Here is a 22,500-nt window from a genome sequence, read left to right on the forward strand (position 1 = left end):
GGTCAGCGCCTGCGTGATCGCTGCATCCCTCTGGCTCAGCCGCTCTACAGTTGGGAAGCACGACAGAAAACTCATTCCTGGACAAGCTTTAATATTCTAGACTTGTAGATAGTTGAAGGGTAAGATAACACACGAGCACCACCTTGTGGCCTCTAGTTACCTCGAAATTCTTTAAACCTTGAAGCTCGCGCCTCTTCTTCCTCACTGAACAGCCTTTCCTCGGTGTGAGGGCAGCTAATGGGGGAGAAGACAGATGAGGAAAGGCTCCTGGCTTTGATTGAGGTGTGTGAACACTTTCTTTGGATTAGCCCGAGTGATAACAGATGCGTGTTTGTGTTGCTGCAGCTACCTCTCTGCAGCTTGTCGTATTTGCGTCATCCATGAGTTTCGCTCCTCCTTCGAGGCCGTGTGGATCTCGTACATCTCCGGCTCGTTGGAAGAGGCACAGATAAGAAACATGGCTTTCTCCTCGTGGGCAACCTCCCTGACTATGAGCTTCTGGAGAGAGATAACTGACGGCTTGTTGTCCTGGGAGGAGCAGAAGGACAAAAGAGAGGAGGGGGCGGAAACGAGAATGACTTTACAAACCTGTCGCCATCACAGCAGAATTCTGCTCCTTCTTAGTTTCCAAAGCACACTGAACATTTCTCGTTGATGCCGTTTTATGTTTCATAGGTACGACGTACTCACCACTGCAGCAAACACATATCTCTGATCTTTTTCTTGCAGCAAAAGCAACACATCTGACAGCAGCACGGCGAGAATATCTAAAGGAAGAGCAGAAATGACAGATTATTGATTATAGAAGCAGGACACGTGCACAGACAGCAGAGGAGTCATCGTTTTATTATGTGATAACCTTTGAGTCTGCCTGAAGCAGCTCTCCAGCTGACTGTGCCCTCATGGAGCAGCCGTCTCCGGCCCGGCGCGAGGTCCTCCCTCCGAAAGACACGACCGTCTTTGAATTTCCCCTGCGCCTTCAGCTCCATCCTGAGGTGTATTTCTCTGAGCCTGGAGCTCTTCTCGTGGAGATTAACCAACGCGTCCACCTGTACGATGGTGTCTTTGATCAGACCCAGCGCCCGACTCAAATCCACGTGCTCGTCCGTACCAGCTGGGAACGAGGAAAGAATGATTAAACACAGCGACGTCATTCTGGGCAGTAACTGATCTACGGAGCAGAAATACCTTCAGTGTTGTGAAGGATGCGCTCGACTAGCACCGGGTACTTTGTAATCCGCTGTGTCACCAATAAAATACACTCGGTCACTCCGAGCCGCCGCACAATAGACAGGTGGCTGATTTTCTGAAAGAACAGAAGCAGAAATATTTGATTTGACGCTGCACGCTAACCAACGCCTCTTTAATGTGATGCAGCTGATTCTGTATCGTACTCGGATGATGTTTTGGAACTTTTTGTTGTTTTGCAGCTGATCTTTGTAGTAGCTGACAGCTTCAGGGTGGTGGCTGCAGAAATCTCCGTAGCTGTCCTTCATCTTCTCTCCGATTTCACCCGAGAACTGGACAAAGAACAAACGTCAGCGCCGTCACCGATGGTGGGCATCAGCGTGCGTGTGTCTCCTCCATACCTGTGCGATCAGGACGTCTGCCAGTTTGTTGATGGTGTAGTTCCTGTCGCTGGGCGGCACGAGGCTTTCTCGCCGCCGCTCTTTGAGACGAGACAGGAAGTTCGTGTGAAGGTCGAGGAGGTTTTCCAAGCGGGGAAACAGACAGTCCAGCCTTCCTGCGTCCATCTGGAGGTTCTCCTTCAACTCCCGGACGTAGACGCGCAGCATGATCTTCAGAGTTCTCACGTGATGCATCTCTGTCTGCATCAGCTCTACAGGACGACAGACGCATGTAATGCACGTGTGTGTGTCGTGCATTGCAGTGCACTGAGGTGCTGGATGTTGCGTAAAGCTCCTGGTTTTACATTTAGGCTTTTTAAACACACACATTTACACATTAAGGTTTATTTACAGCTGCACGGCCCAATCAGTGTGCCTTTCAAAGCGCCGTCTGTACGCACTGATCCGCGCGACAGGAACAATGAAATCACACTCACCGTATATCACGTCTTGTCTCTTCGCCGTTTCTTTAGTGTGCTTTTTGAGATACTGCTGATCAACCGCCAAACTCCACGAGTCTGCCTCCAAGTCCTGAGCATCAGACTCCAGATCGGCCCGCACAGCTGCATAGTGAGCATCTGAGGAGAGCAGCAGAGGCGTCAGAGCTGCTCTGCTTTGTTGGTTATAATTATTTTGAAAAGGACTTCTGGATATTGCATGATGAGACCTCAACATGTGCAGAATTTTATAAATAATGAAGATTCCTAAATGACTTATTGTGCAGGGTCCCTGTTTAACAGCTCATCGCTCTGAACTAAAGGATTTTCCGTCGCCTAAATGAGACATTTACAGTTTATAAAATCATCCGCTCGGCCGAGACGACGCGCGGCCTTGTTTTCATCTTTTAAACGATCTGTAGCAACTTTGTGTCTCAGTACAGGAAACTTGCTCGCCTCTGCCCGCTCGCACTCTGCAGAGGCGAGCAACACTAGTTCAGACACACTACAGTCGCTTCCAGCAATGCCGAACCCGCGTCACACGTTATCATCAAGGTCGCTTTCCTCAAAGAGCCGATAACAAAGTGTGACTCCACCTCAACAACGTATGACTCAAGTTTTCCGCCCCTTTCATCAGTTATCCATGAGCACAGTGCATGCTGTGATGTTCTTAATATCAGAGATAATATAGGTGATCATCCTCCGTATTGATAACACAACTGTGAGGAAAAACAATCATCCTGCCCTGTCATACATTGTTAAAGCGTGGAATAAAACAATAAAGATGGGTATCGACACTAGGGCTGCCACAAACGATTATTTTGATGGTCGACTAATCAGATCATCATCCATTGGACGTAAAACGTACAGCTTATTGCACCAGCAGCATCTGCTCTTATATAACTATCATTAGCTTACAGCTTTAAGTGTTTAAGGTCTGTGCTAACTAAAAATAAAGACAAGATGATAGTTTATTAAATTTTAATGAAATTTGCAGATTGTTTTGGTGAAGTTTAATAAACTCCTTGTTATCTAAAATATAACAGGACACCGGAGTAAATTCTCGAGCATCTCACACTTCTGATAATCAGCTGTCTGCTTGACGTTTATTCAGCTGTGTAAACTGTGTAAACTATAACTTTAATCTCAGCCAAACCGATTTACTCAGGAACAAATAAAACACTGAAAAAAAAGCCAAACAATAACATTTTTAAGTTATCTAAGTGACTTATATATGTTTAACCTGAGTAGCCAAAGACGGCGGTGGGTTTGAAGACAATTTGCCGGGAGTCCGGTGTTCTCACGGCTCTAGTTAGCCTAGCCCCCGGCTAGCTATCGAGCTAGTGGCTAACAGACGTCTCCGAAAACGTCGGAGCGCTTTTGAAAATATGTGGTGTCTTGATAAACTGAGCAGATATTTGAGGTTTACACAGCTACATTCTCGCCTGAAAATATGTTAAACGTTTATTTTGTGACTCAGAAAGAATAATAAGAGTAATATTAAAACTAACTAGCTGCCGCCATTGTTGGAAACTGAGCTGGGCTGCGCTATGAATTCTGGGACACAGCTTCTTCTTCTTCTTCGGGGTTTAACGGCAGCTGGCATCCTTGTACATGCAGTGCTGCCATCTTCTGTTTCAGTCCGTTATTACACTCTTAAATCCTACTACTTATTCCTGCGTCTTTTGGGATCTTACAAAGCTTCAAACGACGCGTCGACTATTAAATCAGTCGTCGACGATTTTGATAGTCGACGTAATCGTGACTAATTGACTAATCGTGGCAGCCCTACTCGGCAGTAGCCCTTTCATAAATAAGCCCATATAATAGACACGCTGGTCGGTCTCCAGCCTAGAATACAGGTCGAGGTCACTCCTGAACCCACAAATCGCAACCAGCAGGACACACTCTGGGTTTGGGGAAAAAAGCCCTGAAGGTGAGCTGTCGCTCGAGCAGGCAGCCCTAAGAAGACTCAGTCTGAGAAAAGCTGGTCAACAATTTCCCACTGATTCCAACTGAGACTGGAACTGTTATTCCAGTAATTCCAGTTCAAGCCACATTTCAGTCACAGACAGCTGCTCACCTTCTACAATGATGGACTCGGTGGTCGAAGGAGCGAGGGAAATCGCGTCTTCATTGTAGCGTTTGGAGCGGGGAGTGTCCGTCTCATCCATCTCCCCAGGGAGGGATCTGAGGGAAGACAACCACAGGTCCAAGGTGGCGTACACGGTGAAAAGGAAACAACTTAATCCTGCTAGCAGTCAACACGTGCGTTTAAAGATCCAAAGTAGCAAATAAATCAAACAAAGTATAGAAAATCTTTCCTGATTTCTTCTTCTCCACTTACTGTGGCCCATCTCTCTTTCACTGCCCCCCCCGTTACCGAGCCATGCAGCAAAAAAGCAGGCAGCTGCAAGCCGTCTACACTCAGCTTCACAGGGCATCATATTAGAAGAGACAGCCTGCCTTTAAGTGTCGACTATAAAAACATCTTACGGTGGCAACGGCAAAATATTGTTTGAGCTAAAGAGACGAGAATCTAAAAATATGAGGCATTTACATACAGCAGAGCCTCAAACATCTACAGTGCAGCAACATATGAATAGATATGAAGTCCATACTCACGCTGAACTATTGCTGTAATGAAGGTTGTGGCCAATGCTGAAGGTAGCAGCCGTGGAAGTGCTGGTGGCGAGGGCGGATTGCGAAGCGCTAGATCCCAACGCACTAATGGTCATGCCTGGGCCACTGAACGAACCTCGATGGCCATCCAGGGCCTGAGATGCGGCCGGGCCTGGCTGATCCCACTCTCTGTCCCGGTCTTTTAGCGCTGGGAAAGACAGACGAGAGACAGGTGATCGGATGCAATTAGAGGACACAGAAGAAGAACATGAGGACAAACGAGGAGAGGAGAGAGAGAAAGGAGAAGATGACCGGCGAAGTGGAGCGGAGGAGGAGCTCTTGGTGTCCTGCCCGAGCCGACCCCCGTGCTTCCTCAGCCAGGATCGCGGCAGGGATCGGAAGAATCTGCAGGTGATCATGTCGCGGTGCATCAACATTCGCATCCCCACACGTCCAGACAGACCCCACGAGGAGGCGGAGGACGATGGGGAGGGCACGGAGCACGCTTTGAAGGGTCCCTTTGTTTGGCAAGATCTTTTAGCAACCAGCAGCTCCATCCAAATCTTCAAATCGGATGAGTAAGTCAAGGAGAAGTGCAATAATGCAAACTGAGCGAGGTCACCAGTGTAAACAGTGAACAGCGCGAACCCCGCAGCCCACGAGACCCTTCAAGCTCGAGCTGCTCAGTAGAAGTAACTTCTAGAAAGACGCACACCCTTTGATATTTCTCGCACTTTCTGATCCTTCACGCCTCCTCAATTCCTCCTTCTCTTGCTCATCTTCCTGACCCCCTGCACAAGCTACTGATTGGCTGGAGGCAAGACATGAGGCGAAACCAGGTGTGGGTGACAGGCCCCCAGCTGTTCACAAGACAATAACAACTGCTACAGGAGATTAACTTAAGCTGCTGCCGCCGCTGCTCACGTCTCCCGTGGGTTCGCTCGCATGCAGCCGGACGTGCTGCATGTTACGATTAGCGATGACGAGTTTTCCTGGATGAATAAAAGCAAATGCATTTGTATCATGGTCAGCAAAACCACTTATATTCATCCTGCTGAGCAGTATCGTCTGTGTAGCCACTGGGTGATTGGCCCCCTCAGCTGTACTCAGATTTCAGATTTGCTTTTGAGAAACGACTTTAAAAAGACTAAAACGTGCAGCTTCACCCAGCCTTTTATTTTCTTCCTAAAAGCTTTTGTTCAACAATGGCGCCCTGTGGCCAAGCGTAAGATGAATGAGGTCAGGATGCACAGGTGACACTCGTGCAACACTTCACAGCAGCATTAGTACAGCAGCTCTGTGTCTTTATATGAAGTCGGTACATAAACAACATTTCAAAATCACAGTTTGGACAAAAGGAAGTAAATCTGACTGTTCTCAACGGTGGCTAATCATCACCTTCACCTACCGGCTGTTGGAGGCCAATCTCCCCCTGCTATGCTCAGTGTGTAGGCGCACACACCACAGAGAAACAGACACACAAACACACACCAGAAAGAAATAGGACAAGTCCACCATCAGATGTGTTGAGGGTTCATGTTTTTAATCCTCTGGTGCAGCAACCAGCTTTCTAATTAGACATAAAGGGACTAAAGCCACCTTCTCAGCCATCGATGAACCCCATAGTTACACTGATACTGTGTCAGCGGGATGTGCGAGCAGCACATCAGCGCTCGACTCACCGAGGTTAGGAGATCCTGATGAGCCAGTCTTCGGTAGCGTATCTCTCTGCGTGGAGAAAAGAAAGAAAGACGACATTTTTAAGGCCAGTTTCTCGTGCTTTTATCAACAGAGTCAGATTATAAAATTATACAAAAGTGCACACAGTTAGCCTTTATTCACAAGTTCATATCAGGCAGATTCACAAGAACAGAGAAGTCGAGCCGCAAACGAGCCGAGAAAAGTGGATTCATACGTCTGTGAGGGGATGAAGTAGCTTCATGCACCACCTTAAATTTTTTACGATTCCTATTTTGTTCTCAGTCTTCTGTCTTCCTCTTACGTTTTTGAATGAGACAAAAAAAGGAAATAATGTCATAAAACGTACAACACTGGAATTTATAAAGTCTGAGTTATATTTCACTTTAGTTTGTTTAATAAAAATAACAAATGGTAAATGGACTGGTTCTTATATAGCGCTTTTCTACTCTGTCCGAGCACTCAAAGCGCTTTATACAGCTAATTCATTCACCCAATCACACAAGCACTTCTAAGCTTAAGTGCTAAGTATGCATCCGATGGATGCATCGGAGAGCAACATGGGGTTAGTATCTTGCCCAAGGATATTTGGCATGCAGACTGGAGCAGCCTGGGATTGAACCACCGACCTGATTAGTGGCTGATCCGCTCTGCCACCTGAGCTACAGCCACCCCAAAGAAAACTACGGATAATGGTACCTTTAAATGACATTTAATGTATTGATGCTGGTGACTTTATTGTTCTTGTATACAATGTATTGGTATTTATGGTTGTACTTCCCAGGTTCAAGTCTTTTTCCATCAGCAATGGTAAATGGCCTGCATTTGTATAGCACTTTTCTAGTCCCTAAAGCAGCCTGGGATTGAACCACCGACCTTCTGATTAGTGGCTGACCTGCTCTGCCACCTGAGCTACAGCCACCCACCCAAATGAGAATATCTGTTCCACTTCCTGATATAATTGGGCATTACAGCCCTTTAAAATAAGATGTCCAGCACATTGTGTGCGTAAAACCCAGAAACGTGTCCACACGAGTCACTGCGTGCACGTCACTGTCCCTGCTTTCTGATCAGCGCTCCATCAAATCAATTAACGCTAAAAATCCCCAAAAATAATTTTTAAGAAGTATGACTTGTAGACTAGGACATCTTGATGCTCCAGTGAGCATCAAGATGCATAAGAGACGGTGGTATGTTCATGGGCGCGGTTGTTGCAAAATGTTTCGACAGCCGTCGTATTGAATGTGGAAATTACATGCATCATCATCATCATCACTTCTGCTTCACTGTCACAGTGAACACTGAATCCTGCCGTCACGGTCAAACAGCAAATTCTGATGTTTCATCATCAATCCAAAAGTCATTTTAACATAAACATTCCTCCAAATTTCTCATGCTCGACAAAACAAATCCCGTCTGAAGGTTTCTACGTGTCATCGCTGCAGCGATGCACAGAAGCACGAATGGTAATTGAACCACAAGAAGAGGACACAGGAAGTGATACGCAACTCCTTCGTGCAACATCACATTAAAGTCCAGGCCTGTAGAGCGCAATCAAACCCAGCGTGGCCTAATCGTGGCTGCTCGCCGTGTTTCGAGTGTTTACCTTATTCTTGCTGCTGGTGCACTCCCCCAGCAGAGACTTGCAGCTCTTGTGAACGTTCACAGCGCAATCTGAAAAACACCAGGGCAGAAACTTACAGTCAGTGTATCATTAGTCTTTTCAGGAGCAGGTTTATACAAGACCACAGAGTTTTGGCAATGATGCATGTTTGAAATGAAAAAGAACAACATTTGAGCAGCTCCTGAAGGCGACGCCATCACGAGTACAAAGCTGTGATTCAGACAAAGAAACAGAAAGCTGAAGCACTTTCAGCTCATGCAAACAAATCACAATGTTTGTTTTCATGCATGTATTTGTAAAGTTAAACTGGTGGGACTGGTGCAACAGTGGCTTCTGTTTGTTTCCCCATAAAGACACAGAGTCAGAGCGCCGTCGGACCAGCAGCTTCCTTTTTCTCAGTAACAGGTTTATATTTCTGTCTTATTAAACCCAAAGCTGCTGCTGCATGTTTAGATGACATGGCTGTATATACCTCTCTGCTAATTACACAGATAAAAGCTGTTATAGAAAAATAAACTGGGTCTCCTCCATCGCGTACGCGATTACTGAGATCTTGCGACCTGGCAGCGTACAGTACAACACATGCTGTAAACGCCCGAAGCCTTTTCTGGAGGACAAGGCTAGCCAAACAAATCAGTCATGCTTCAGCATGCAAAGCGTGTTCCCATCCCTTCCAGGGAAAACCACAATAATACAAACAAGACAGACAAGTACATGGTTGCGTAAAACCGTATCTACGCTGTGACTGGTGAAAAACTAATTTCAGCTGACTGCGTCAAGTCAGTGCATCACAAGAGAAAGTGTGACGTCGTAAAATACCTCGTTCACTGATGATGTTTACGTCCTAAAGCATCATTGTGCCTCCTTTACACCGACGCAGGCAGCGTGGCGAGCGTTTGAAATCAGGCTTTGTAGCTGGCTGACAAAGGCGACGCTGGCGTGAGCCGTACCAGCAACTTCCACTAAATGCTGAAAGTTTCTAGCCCTTACCCCCCCTCTGAATGCTGGTACCACACTACAGCTGCTACAACGGAGACAAATGATAAGTCTGTATCTTCTTACCCAGAAAAAGCATGAAGCAGTGAGGCAGGTGATCGTTTGTGTGTGAAAACGCTCTGCATGCAGCTTTTTGCCTTTTAGCTTTTTTCTCGACCCCCCCTCTGTGTCTGCTGCTCGCTCTCATCATAAATGAACAATTGCTGGCTCAGCTGAAGGAAAAGAAAACAGAAACTGGCTTCTGAATAATCTGAACCAGCACCGCTGAGCCTCTGTTTGAGCTGTACTGAGCAGATATATACATAAAACTGTGAATAGCAACTAGAAGCACTTCGATTGCGTTGAATCGAAGCCCATTTTCCCCTTTTAGACTTTGTTTGAATCATCCTGATTCAACTAAAAAATGAAAAAGAAAATAAAATCTAATCTGGCTGTTTGACAGACGAGCTCAAATTCATTGTTTAATGAAGACAACCGGCCCCACATGCACGGCTCATTCCTCTTTCTTCCAGAGCTCTCGTCCACCTGCTCCTTACTCTCACTAAGAGCACAATGTCATCTGCTTGACCGATCTGTCAGCCTGTCCATCAACACTGCAAACACAAAGGGGGCTCAGAGCCCACCTCTGACTCCTACCACACAGCTCACCACTGTGTCACCGTCCCTTTATGTGTCCCGCACTTCCTTATACAGTACGGCAGCTCCTCTCTTGGAAAGGTACTGAGAAGCAGATGGGATTAATAAGTAAGTATATCTATGTGGGGTTTAAAAAAAAATCAATGTCATTGCAATATTATCACTCAATAGAAGTAAAAGATTAACCTTAGATAAGCAAGAACAGTAGGTTTTCTGTTTACTGATATCACCGAGCTTATCATTGCAGCTTGTTAACAATAGCACACTGTGCAACATGCTGAACACATGAGAGAAAGATCAGAGTAAGCAGAGCTCAGGTGTGAGGACGGTAGGGCTGTTCGATATAACGATATATATCTGATGACGATATAAAAACGTCTATTGTTTCATTTTACGCTATCGTTTGTTTCGTGGTGTCGCAAAATAAACTGTTTACGGCTGTTTTCATCGTTTGATGTCACTGTAGTTATTATTAATTTCTTAAAGTTCTCTCTTTCTCTTATATTTAATATAACCACACTACAGACGGACAAGCGTCTGTTTTTATGCGTTGTCGTTAGCAACAGCGACGGTAACAGCATCGCGTGTTCGCTTGTTTATGTTCCACATAAACCTTTCACAATAAAGCTCAAGATCCTGTTGAGACTTTTCAAAATAAACTGAATCACGTGAAAGCAGATTATTTATGGATGAGAAGTAAAAAAGACGCCAGGTGCTAAAAAATAAACCTTAGACTCAAACGTTAGAACAGGCTTTTCCCCGCAGCACGCCGTGTAAGAAATACTCACAAAGAAAACGGCGCCGTTACAACTTATGTCTAAAAATGTATCGTTTCACGCATCGGTTAAAACACTCGACTCCAGCTACATGACGCGCAGCTGGAAACACTTCACACAAGTCGAGCTGCTCGAGATTCACAGAATTTACAGAAAATGTTACATTTTTGTGATTTATATCGTTATCAGACGATAGATGTCTGATATCAGGATATGAGATTTTGGTCATATCGCACAGCCCTAGAGGACGGGATCGCGTATCATCAGCTGGACGTCTGATACTGTTGAGAAATGTCAGACGTTACAGTCGCTGATGTCAGTCGCTGATCCACGGGACACTCGGCTCCCTAACAAAACCACGACCACACCCAACATCTGCTGACACCCCATCGCACAACAAGTCTTCTTGTGGTACAGAGTGCACACTTCAGTGAGTCACAGTGAACTAGAAGTGAAAATGATACTTTGCTCTCTGCTGTAACTGATAGAAAATTAGAAGAAAAAAAAAGCTGCTGCGACTCCACTTCTAGAGAAAATGTGTTATCTCACATGCCCGGCATTGGATTTGGCAGAGGTCAACAGAAGAACAGCGGTTTCTTCCAGGAAAGCATTATTTCACACATCACATCATGTAAACACTGTTTTCACACGCGGCCCAGAAACGCTGTCAGGTTGTGAAACTGCAGTTTCCGTCGCAGGTGGTTTTACAACATGCAATAACAAAGGATGCACATTTTAGATCCTAAAGCAGCTGTGAGTTTGATGCTGGCTTTGAATCTATTTAGAAAGAATTTAAGAACGCCTGGCTACCTGATGGTGCTCGATGGCTACCCGATGGTGCTCGATGGCTACCCGATGGTGCTCGATGGCTACCCGATGGTGCTCGGTGGCTACCCGATGGTGCTCGGTGGCTACCCGATGGTGCTCGGTGGCTACCCGATGGTGCTCGATGGCTACCCGATGGTGCTCGATGGCTACCTGATGGTGCTCGATGGCTACCTGATGGTGCTCGGTGGCTACCTGATGGTGCTCGGTGGCTCAGATTCAAGCAGCTGTGCGTTTGTGTCAATCTTAAGCTCTCGTTGCGATCCTGCTTCACACACACAAATGTCTTTACTTTATTCCTTACTATATGATAGATGCAGATTGAAGGTGCAGCCTGGTTTGTGGAAAATACATATAACTCATAGCAAAGACAAAGTGCAAAAACACAGGAAGCTGTTGTGTTAATTCATGTGAAAGCAATAACCCTGTCACAGCTCTAAGTATAGGCTTTAAACCATAGAGGCTACTAGCACTGGCATTACTGTCGAGGGCCACAAGAGCTCAATTTAGGTCACATCCACTATTCACTTACAGACTAATGACGACTTAAACAAAAAACACTGACTATAGACGCTTGCTGTGAGTGGATCCAGTGGCTCTGTTATGACCAGAATCCCACACATGGCATTCAAAGTCACTAAGGCAGTCGGTTTGGTTCCCATGTCTTAGAGAACCTTTGTATGTGAACGTCGTTCGATTTATGTGAATGAAAAGCATTTTCAAGCATGTCCTCTCTGTCAGATAACTTCTCTTAAAAGCTTGTTCAACTAGGCTTGCACGGGGTAGGAGTCTCTCCCGGTTGACCCAGGGTGAGATGGGGTAGTCCGAGGACAAATCCCCGGTCCACTGCAGAGCTGACACAAACAGCTATTAAACCATGGATATGGATATCCACAGTAACTAAATGCATGCCTATCAACTAAATAGGAAACCGAGAGAAAACGCATGCAGGCACAGAGAGACCATGCAAGCTACAATAGAAGTTAAACATATCACCCTTCCACAGAATAACTTGGACAGTGCAGAGTCACAATTTGAGAGGAAATTAACTTGACGGTAAAGTTCAATAAGTAGGCTACTTATCGTTTTGAACCATGTGAAAACCATGTGTGACCTCAATCATTCTTTTTTAGTTCAAAGAAAAACCTTATTACCGCAAATAGCTGATCGACTGAAGGTAAAGAGGAAAACAGGTCACTTTAAAAAAACATTCTAGCACAAAGCTTCCTGTGCAGTCATGCATGCAAAAAAGAAAAAGAAAGAAGTTACTCTTAATTCCCAAAAACACTAGCGACAAAAACATTTGGGACAAAGTCCAAAGAGGCCAGACGACCAATGACATCATCTAATGAAACGGGAGGGAAGCGGAGCGGTTTACAAAGTGAAGTGAAACATCTCTGCAGTCCTCCACCAAAAGTCCTCCACCAATAATCTAATGCACAACATAAATTAGCACAACAACCATGCCTTCATTGTCGTACACTTGACCTTGCTTGGGTTTGAACTATTAGATTAATCTGGTTCACACTCCTGGAAATAATGGTCCAAACCATTCTACTTTTTCTTGGTAATGGTGCTTTTTTCCCCCCCATTTCCTGATTAATTAGGCCAAAGGTTACCAGTATAAAAGTAGACAACAATGGTCCACAGGAGGAGAATACTAGTGTGAGAGCCAAACCTTCAATCGTGTAAAATGCAAACATTCAGAAGTCGGGCATGCTTGAAGGAAAGGCAGTGATGCATAAAGAAGTGTTGTGCTAACAGGCAGACATGGGTGAGACCCAGAGTCAGTGGAGTGGGCTGTTATGCACTGGTAGACCTGCCAAGCACAATTAGCACCATGTGACCCAGTCAGAACAGAAAGGCTGAAGAGTGAGGTGACAGGCTGAATGGTCACCCCTCAGCCTGGGGCATTCCTATCGCCTGATGCCAGCAAAGCTCTGGCAGAGGGGCATCACCTGGCCGCCTGAGGAATGGGAAGCATCTCATTTAATACACTGAAGAATATACATTTAAAAAAGAAAGAAGGAATAAAAGCTGCCTAAATCTCAGTCAGCTAAGAGGAGGGAGCAAAGACAAATAAAGGAGGCTGATGGAGGTGGAGACAGCCTCAGTCAACACTGCTCTAACATTACTGCTGTACATGTGAATACACGCTCCGTTTGAAACACGTTACATGAGAGGAAACGCCAGTAAATTAGACTTCAGGCACACCAAGTTATCTTGGAAGCTAACGCTAGCATTCACCTGTTGAGCTTCGTGCAAAGTCTACAACCGGCAGCAGAGCAAAGTCACCGAAAAACCCACGTAAAGTTGACCTAAAGTTAACAAACAGATGAGTTTCGTGGCGTTGTGGGTTTGTTTACGCCACAAAGACACGAGCTTTCAGCTAACCTTGTGTTTCGAGAAGGAGAGGTTGTTCGCGAGCTAGCACGCTAAGCGCTGCGTGGCTAATAAGTAGCCAGCGCTACGCTGAGACTAGCTGGGAGCTAATTTGGGCCAGCTAAGTGTAAATTAAACTCTCGGGAAAGTAAATGTGTCTTGCCCTTATTATCACACCGAGTCAACACTGGAGGGAAAAGAAAAAAGCTCCTAGTTGGCTTTGATTAGCTCTTAGCTGGCTTAGCTAACGACAGGGATGACTGAAAAGTCCACAGAGGGAAACAACGGGAGTTATCCACCTGATCCCGCTTGAGACCATCGCTACAGTAGCCGCTTCTTACCGCCCCAAGAAGACTCGGATTTGCCTGAATCAGCTGCACCCGTAGGGAAGTGTAGTCTGTCCGTAAGTTAAATAAAACACACCGGCCAGTGAGATCAGCAACAAGTATCCCACATACTCGGTTTTGTCCAGTTTGTGTCTCCACTGGGAACAATCTCTGGCATACAAACGACGCATTCCACAGGCTGAATCCCCACAGGGCTGAGTTCAAATTAAAGGGACACTCACTTGTTTTCTCACGCCTGTGTCCGCGGAACAACAACACACGAGCATCTAGGGTTTGTGACTTCATTCAGCAGCAGTGATGATTGATGGATGGAGAAATGTAACAGATGCATTATTATTATTATTGTTGTTGTTTTATCCAGATTGTTTAACACAATCTTGGAGAGTGAAAGAGCCTAAGCATCGGAGGAAAAGTGTACTGGTGCTGATTTTCAGGAACAAAGGTGATGTACAGAGCTGAGGCAGCTATAGAGGGATACAGCTGATGAGTCATACCGTGAAGATATGGGAAAGAGTTGTTGAGAGGTGACGATAAGTGAACAGCAGTGTGTCCTCATGCCGAGAAAGGGCACTACAGATATGTTTGCTTTGAGAGTGCTGATGGAGAAGTCAAAAAGAACTGCACTGTGGTTTCTGTGGATCTATGAAAGCAAGAGAGGAACTGTGGTACTGCATGAAGAAGGATGTGAGGGTGGTGCAGGGTGTACAGCAGGTTTACAGGCAGGTTCAAGGTGGGGATAGCAATCTGCTAAGACCCTTCCTTCTTCTTTGACACAGTGATGGAGGCTATCACTGGTAAATGATATTTACAGGCAACAATGTGATCTGTAGTGAGACCGGGGAGCAGGTGGATGAGAGCCTGCTTCATCCGTGAGTATTAGGGATGATTTGCGGCAGAAGGATAGCAGCAAAATGAAAGAGAAGGTTTACAAGATGACAGTGTTTGGTTGAAGATGCTCAGACTTTCACTGGGAGTGACCAGGATGTACAAGGCTAGATGTGGATATGCTGGGCAAAGGATGTTAAAGGGAGGAAGAAAAGGAAGGAGGACAAAAGAGGGGATTCATGGATGCAGTGGTATGTAGAGGGTCGTTGTGATGATGCTAGGGACAAGGTGAGATGGAGGCAGATGATCCACCCTTAAGGGGAGCAGTTGAAAGACGAAGATGTCTTATTGTTTTCTGCTGATGTCAAAAAAGAGGCAGTCCAAAGAGGAAGACACTGAATGTGTGGCACACCGAGCCTCGCTGAAGGATACCAGAGCAGCTCTGTTTAATAAGCAAACAATAAGAAACAACCATATATTACATCCTGACTGCTCGACCGCACGGTGTATAAATATCCTGGACATATTATGGCCTTTGTCTGCCACAGAATAGAGGGAGAAAGGAAATATTGGGTTATAGTCATGAAATAATGAAGCAATAGCACAGAATGACTAAATGCCCCCCAGTGCTCCCATCCACATGTGCCAGTGAAAGCAAAGAGAAACGCTGATGACATCGAGAACACTTCTGTTTCCTTGTTACTGGAAACTTTATTTGTTGATGTGAAACAGCCAGACCACATGGCTTCTGAGAAGACGGCCTCTGGATTACAATAATGTCAACACGTGACAAAAGTCCACACTGCCAGCATCAGTCACGGTGATGGAAAGGAAATACCCAGCAGGAGTTTAAAACTGTCACACAACATAAATGTAACATCAATACTGAGAGTGTGTCTAGAACCATTTTAACTGCATCGCTTTAAACACAGTTGTGAGTAAACGGTTTCACAGGACCACCTACAGTAGGAGTGAAAAAGTATGACATGATCTGTCTGTGGAGGAACCCGAGCGCACCTCAGCTCAGGTAGAGCAGGTCATCCACTAATGGTAAGGTTGGTGGTTCGACCTCTGGCTGCTCCAGTCTGCTAAAGTATCCTTGGATGTTGAACCCGTGTGTGAATATTGGCTAAAGTGTTTGTATGAATGTGTGTGAATGACTGCTGTATCAGAGCTGAGCCATCGAGCGTTTACTGCAGCGGTCTCCAACCTTTTTTGCTCCACGGACCGGTTTATGTCCGACAATATTTTCATGGACCGGCCTTTAAGGTGTCGCGGATAAATACAACAAAATAAAACTAGTACCGGTACCGAAAAAAGAAGATTTATTCCTAACACACGTGAAAAGACCCAGGAAAACCGAGCTAACGATAAAAACGATAACAAAATAACGCTGAAAACCGATAAAAACCCTGAAAACCAAACATTTCACACCTGAGCCTCAACTCTCGCGGCCCGGTACCAAACGACTCACGGACTGGTACCAGTCCGAGGCCCGGGGGTTGGGGACCGCTGGTCTACAGCATTGCTTCAGTTCACTGAGGTTTGTGGGCATTTGTTTACGCTCTTAAGGTCCGCCCACAGCATTCCTGTCACTGCCCCTCCTAGAGTCCTGAACGAGATTTCTTCCTGCTTAAATGGAGTTCTTCCTTCCCACTGTCGCCAAGTGCTTGCTCAAAGGGGTCATCTGTATTATTGTAGGGTCTTCGCCTTCCGGTATAAAGAGCCCTGCGGCTGTTGTTGTGATTTGGTGCTGTATAAGTTAAACTAAATGTAACTGACCTGACTTGACGGCGCCATCGAAACACGTCGATTCTTTTCTTTTTCAGTCATTCTGCTGTAACGTTTGCTGCTGTGCTTGGGATCATTGTCCTATTGCGTGACCCAGTTTTGGTCAGACAGACAATCTCACATTTGCCTCGAGAATACTTTTGTATACTAAGAAGTGCACGGTGGACTCAGTGAGTGCAAGGCGTCCAATCCCGAGGCTGAAAGCATTGCCCCGCCCACCACCGTGCCCAACAGTTGATGTGAGGTTGTTGTGCTGGTATGCTGTGTTTGAGTTTCTCCAAACGTGGCGCTGTGCATCGTGGTTTGGTCAGATGCAGTTTTGAAACCTGTGCTGCCATCGTCTTTATCAAGAGACTTTCTATCATTTTACTGACATGAAGCTTAACATTTGACATGCAAACTAGTTTTACTTGTCAGACACGTTATGGTCAGATGTGAATAATACAGACTAAACGTTCTTAACTCTTGTCTACGTCCACTAACACGACTGCCATTATTAAAGAGTTTCACTGGGAAACTTCTTCCATGCACGGTACAAGTAGTTCATCAGAAGCTGCTGCATTTATTTATAATCTTCCAAATGTGCAAACACGCATTCGATAACATTATTCTGACTATAGCCTGTACGCTGCCCTTGATTGGCTTAAGAGTAACAGACCAATGGATTCATGAAGCTTTGGTTACCTTGAGACAAAGCGAGGCTCAGCTTTTTCACTTCAAGCTCATTCAACACGTACAAGCAGAAATCTGAAATATGTTGCAAACTAGAAAAACAAATCTAAGGCGAGCTGCAGCTTCACCGAAACATCTGCAAGAATTTGTCTAAACAAGTTCACAGAGGTGACCTGATGAGGTAAAGTAATGATGAGGTGGAAAAGGGGCAGGCTGTGTCATCTTAACATCTAACAATGGAGGATTATTTTCAGCTAAATGTCTTCAACAGCCCCAAAGAGGAGCCACAGTCACTGTGACGGGTGGTGAAAAGCTGCTGTGTGATTCACATGTATGTGCTTTGACACAGATGTCAGTGTAAAGAGGCTGAACGGGTGTTTAGTGAGCACAAGCTCTTCGTGTTGCATGTGGTTTGTTTACATGTGTGCATGAGTGCGCCACTAAGTGGGCGAGTGAGTGTGCATGCAGTATAAATAGATGCGAGCTTGTGCATGAGCGCAGCACCTGTGCACATATGTGTCCGACTGAGAACAAGCGTGGGTGCGTGTACACCTGTGGCTGTGGCGTTACTCACTCGTGCACTGCAGGCCATGCTTTTTCTGCAGCGCCTTGCTGCACAGCGAGCACGTGGCACAACTGGAGAAGGAACCTGGCACCAAATGATGCCCATTGCTGTGAATGCCACACATTTTCTCTTTGGGCTCCTTGTCCTTCACCTTCTCTTTCTGAGGCTCTTTTTCGCGGTTCTTACCCTGCAGAGGAACGAGGAAAGAGGCAGATTGTTTTTTTCATGCATATGTTGTGTTCTCCAGACATAATAAACATGACATCTCATGGCTGAGGCAGGACATACAATTAGGATAGAGATTGCAATCTGCTTTAAAATGCAATCATTAGGCCAAACGTGCACTTCAGTGCAAAAGGTACATTTATATTTCGTCATGAAGTCGTGGGGCTTCACAGGATTACCTTATCTTTATTGAAGGAGCCGGTCATCCTGTTCCTGAGAGAGCTCAGAGTCCTTTTTACTTTTGTGCCTCTTTCCACCTTCTCTGTACGATCCTCCTCTTCTTCATTCCTGGTAGATGAGCAAGAGAGTAAAGGATAAACTACAGGCTAATGTAAAGACACCACAGCATCTCTGTGGCATCTTTTTCCTCTGCTTTCAGCCTTTAAAGGGTGAGTTGGAAGCAGATGACCCACTGCTATCCCTGGCTTTAAAAGCTCTTTGTTGAGTCTCAATTGACTTTTTTGTGCAGCGTCAGGTCATCTCAGGGTGCTTTACATAGTAAGGGAATAAAAACCCCTGAAGCACACATCAGAAATTCATCCTGGCAAACAGGACATTGTTGATTAGTAACAGTTTTTCTGATGGTTTCCATAAAAACAAACCACATTATTGCAGAACCAAGAGCAGCCTGCACTGTATCAGCACTTTGTCTTTCACTGCTTTTATATCCCGTCACCGACGGCTAATAAAACTCCTCCCAGGACTCGCTGTGCCTGTAGTCATTTCATCACAAACATCCCAAATGTGAGACGATCAGCTTCAGTCAGGGAACAACGATGAGGGCCGTACTTACTCGTTAGAGAGGAACTCGTACCAAGTGACACTTCCTGAATCTTTGGTGTCTGATCTGCTGTTTCTCTGCTTCTCTCTGTCAATGACAACAATGAAAAGCTCGATTCAAAAACCTCCCAAATGTGAGAAACGTGTTTGTCATGGCTCGAGTTTTCAAACTGTACAAAAACAAAGAGTGGTTTAGACTCCGTGAGTGTTTTCCAGTGATAACAGCAGTGTCACTGCACAATGTCAACATGCAAAACATGGCAAAAACATGCTTGCACTTACAGTGCAGTGTGTGCACACGCACGCTCTACAGTCTGGCTCTGCTGGTGCTTTATAGACTGGGACGCCGCTACAACAGCAGTGAGAGCACGCACACCTCCCTCTCCTGTTTACTTACCCGTGGTACTTCTTTAGCTCCTGCAGAACTTTCTGTACCATCACCCTGAGACAAACAAGACACTGAGACTAAGTGGAGGAGAGGAGAACAATTCTAGGAGCTGGGTGCTCATTTTGAGAAGAATCCTCCCCCGTGTGCTGTGTCCGCACACCGCCTGGGTACATATAAAATAACCCTCCCCCTCACACACACAGACACAAAGGGGCCATCTAAGGAGCTGGGAGAGGGAACTGTGGGAGGAGAAGGTTGCTGACATATGACATGGAGCAGAAATGTCAGCAGAGAGGGGAAAGCCCCTCTTATGTGGGAGTGAGAGAGCTGCAGCACACCATTTAAAGCTGCAGAGCAGGATTTGCACTGCTGCACTAGAGGATTCAAAATCTGCAATAATACAATTCAACATAGTTTAGAAGACGTGTTAATGTAATCAAACCACTTTCTTTCCTTCTTTCAAACATCTTTAAACTTGCACTCGACAGAAACACCTCGAACACGGTGAGAACGAGCAGCTATGACGTGTACTCACATATGCGTCTGTCCTTCAGTAGAATGCAGGTTTTCTTCCGGGTCAAATTCCTCAGCTACAGGTGAAAAAGATAAACTGATCAGTTATGAGGAAAGATGCCTTCAGGTGATAAAACCTGAACTTAAATTTGTTCTACAGGCGTTAAAGCAGCCTCACCTCCTGCTGCCCTGGCAGCCTGTTTGGATGTCTGTACAACACGAGAAATGTGTGCAGCACGTGAGCAATCGTCTGTAGCAAGGATCTCTGAGCGGGAGTATAGCTGCCTGCCGGGCTCGCCGTGGTCCTGACAGAAGAAGAATAAACGCACGTGTATCCACTCCTCAGCAAGCAGCACACACACACACTTACTGTATACGATAGATTTCTTATGCAGACGGCAATTTACATTCAGTTATTCTGGTCAATGTGGTCAGAAAGTTCTTTGTGGTTCAGTTAATTTGTTGTTTAGCATCAAATATCCAAGCTGTGGTCACCTACAGTTTTCCTATCGTCCATATATCCCAGACCAAAAGTCCTCTGTGACTTCCAGTCTTTTCCAAAAACTATTAGAAGCTCACTGGTTGATGTGTTCATTCATTGCAGTGTCACAGAAATGCACCTGCTCGTTCTGAAAGCTGAACAGCATCCTGCAGTTTGAGGAAATCACTGAGCTCGAGTTCAGCGCAGAGCTGCATGTCTGTGACGTCTTCAGAGGGAACTAAATGACATTGTTGCTTTTGGTTTGTTGTGGGATTTAACAAAAAAAGTTTAGTTCCTCGATGCCACTTTTGAGTTATTACCACTAGGGCTGCCACAAACGATTATTTTGATAGTCGACTAGTCACCGATTATTTTTGATTAGTCGACTAATCAGATCATCATCCATTGGACGTAAAACGTACAGCTTATTGCACCAGCAGCATCTGCTCTTATATAACTATCATTAGCTTACAGCTTTAAGTGTTTAAGGTATGTGCTAACTAAAAATAAAGACAAGATGATAGTTTATTAAATTTTAATGAAATTTGCAGATTGTTTCGGTGAAGTTTAATAAACTCCTTGCTATCTAAAATATAACAGGACACCGGAGTAAATTCTCCAGCATCTCACACTTCTGATAATCAGCTGTCTGCTTGACATTTATTCAGCTGTGTAAAAACTATAACTTTAATCTCAGCCAAACCGATTTACTCAGGAACAAATAAAACACTGAAAAAAAGCCAAACAATAACATTTTTAAGTTATCTAAGTGACTTATATATGTTTAACCTGAATAGCGAAAGACGGCGGTGGGTTTGAAGACGTAGGTGGGTTTCCGGTGTTCTCACGGCTCTAGTGAGCCTAGCCCCCGGCTAGCTATCGAGCTAGTGGCTAACAGACGTCTCCGAAAACGTCGGAGCGCTTTTGAAAATATGTGGTGTCTTGATAAACTGAGCAGATATTTGAGGTTTACACAGCTACATTCTCGCCTGAAAATATGTTAAACGTTTATTTTGTGACCCAGAAAGAATAATAAGAGTAATATTAAAACTAACTAGCTGCCGCCATTGTTGGAAACTGAGCTGGGCTGCGCTATGAATTCTGGGACACAGCTTCTTCTTCAGTTTTTCAGTTCTTCTTCTTCTTCGGGGTTTAACGGCAGCTGCCATCCTTGTACATGCAGTGCTGCCATCTTCTGTTTCAGTTCGTTATTACACTCTTAAATCCGACGATTTTGATAGTCGACGTAATCGTGACTAGTCGACTAATCGTTGCAGCCTTAATTACCATCACAGTGACCCTGATTATTGGGCAGCTTACCCTCAGGCTGAAGCCATCAGGACTGCCGGAGTCCTCCTCAGGACATGGCGAGCAGCTGTAGGTGGACTGGAAAAGACTATTCTGTCGCTCCTCGTCATCATCATCTCTCTCTCCGTCACTGTCTATGGCCTTGGTGTCGAGACTGAGTCTGGCAGCACGGCAAACAAACAAAGCAAATAGATTTACATATACAAGCATGTGCGTGTATACACACATATGTGGTAGACATAGAGAGTCTGTGACTTGTGTATATTTTCTGTTTTATCAGTATTTTTGTGCACGTTTCATTTTCACAGCTCAAAAAAGCTTCACCGTCATTATTTAAAAAGCTGTGAAAGACCAACCACAGGAAACGTTCAGCTCACTTAAATAACACAGACAGAAAAGTGTTTTTGTTTTTGAGCGTGACAGCTGTGCTGAGTAACACTGAAGCAAGACGTTTCCGTTATGACTTATGAGTCAAATAGATTTGGACTGTAACAGGAGACGCTTCCTCTGAAATGTTTCTGCGTGTCCGGCTCTGCGTCTTACCTTCTCCCCAGGTTGATCGGGGACAGAGGGACACCCCAGCTGTGCCTCCGAGATGTAGACATGGATCTGATTAGAATAGGAAAGCTGTCCAGGTCGGGCTCTCCATCAAAATCCATTGGGCACTGTTCCTTTGCTCCCTCCATCGCCGCTGTCGATGCCGTTTCCATCGATGCCGACAATCCGATCAAATTACTTGGCGAGCTCCGCCCTCCTGCAGAGCCTCCACAGAGAGCGTCCTCGCAATCAGTGAACCCACCTGGTAACAACTTAGGACTGAGCTGAGTGACCACAAGGTTGTGAGGAAGTTCCTCTGTAGGCTGTTCGCAGGACGGGAACGGTGCATTTAACTGTGGGGAGTGCGTGTTCAGAAAAGCGTGTGCAGGTCGGTTCAGGGCTGGACTGTTTGTGTTTAGAGGCTCCTGGAGGTCGACGCTCTCC

The 22,500-nt window shown here is 45.4% G+C and overlaps 1 protein-coding gene and 1 long non-coding RNA gene across 5 annotated transcripts in view; both read right to left on the bottom strand.

Annotated features, from left to right (window-relative positions):
- Positions 1 to 22,500, bottom strand: part of arhgef18b (rho/rac guanine nucleotide exchange factor (GEF) 18b) — a 44,247-nt gene that overhangs the window by 12,800 nt on the left and 8,947 nt on the right. For 3 of the 4 annotated variants that reach the window (XM_085152898.1, XM_085152895.1, XM_085152896.1), the window contains exons 3-23: positions 22,063 to 22,500; positions 21,532 to 21,679; positions 19,909 to 20,035; positions 19,753 to 19,807; positions 19,227 to 19,271; positions 18,843 to 18,917; positions 18,229 to 18,337; positions 17,834 to 18,011; positions 7,992 to 8,059; positions 6,370 to 6,415; positions 4,691 to 4,895; positions 4,149 to 4,255; positions 2,066 to 2,206; positions 1,590 to 1,840; positions 1,395 to 1,520; positions 1,189 to 1,306; positions 860 to 1,114; positions 691 to 767; positions 350 to 528; positions 161 to 234; positions 1 to 44 (exon numbers count right to left, since the gene is read on the bottom strand). The exon at positions 1 to 44 is cut by the window's left edge and continues 142 nt beyond it; the exon at positions 22,063 to 22,500 is cut by the window's right edge and continues 170 nt beyond it. In XM_085152898.1, coding sequence (XP_085009024.1) covers positions 1 to 44; positions 161 to 234; positions 350 to 528; positions 691 to 767; positions 860 to 1,114; positions 1,189 to 1,306; positions 1,395 to 1,520; positions 1,590 to 1,840; positions 2,066 to 2,206; positions 4,149 to 4,255; positions 4,691 to 4,895; positions 6,370 to 6,415; positions 7,992 to 8,059; positions 17,834 to 18,011; positions 18,229 to 18,337; positions 18,843 to 18,917; positions 19,227 to 19,271; positions 19,753 to 19,807; positions 19,909 to 20,035; positions 21,532 to 21,679; positions 22,063 to 22,229 — 2,595 coding nt within the window. In that variant the 5' untranslated portion in view covers positions 22,230 to 22,500. The remainder of the gene's footprint in view (positions 45 to 160; positions 235 to 349; positions 529 to 690; positions 768 to 859; positions 1,115 to 1,188; positions 1,307 to 1,394; positions 1,521 to 1,589; positions 1,841 to 2,065; positions 2,207 to 4,148; positions 4,256 to 4,690; positions 4,896 to 6,369; positions 6,416 to 7,991; positions 8,060 to 17,833; positions 18,012 to 18,228; positions 18,338 to 18,842; positions 18,918 to 19,226; positions 19,272 to 19,752; positions 19,808 to 19,908; positions 20,036 to 21,531; positions 21,680 to 22,062) is intronic. The other variant, XM_085152897.1, reaches the window with a different exon arrangement.
- On the bottom strand, positions 9,766 to 17,827 carry LOC146490610 (uncharacterized). Its single transcript, XR_014872598.1, has 2 exons — positions 11,396 to 17,827; positions 9,766 to 11,227 (listed from the first exon to the last, which is right to left on the bottom strand). It is a non-coding gene; the product is annotated as an uncharacterized LOC146490610 (long non-coding RNA).

The sequence above is a fragment of the Neolamprologus multifasciatus genome, chromosome 23, assembly GCF_963576455.1.
Source record: "Neolamprologus multifasciatus chromosome 23, fNeoMul1.2, whole genome shotgun sequence".
Taxonomy (NCBI): Eukaryota; Metazoa; Chordata; class Actinopteri; order Cichliformes; family Cichlidae; genus Neolamprologus; species Neolamprologus multifasciatus.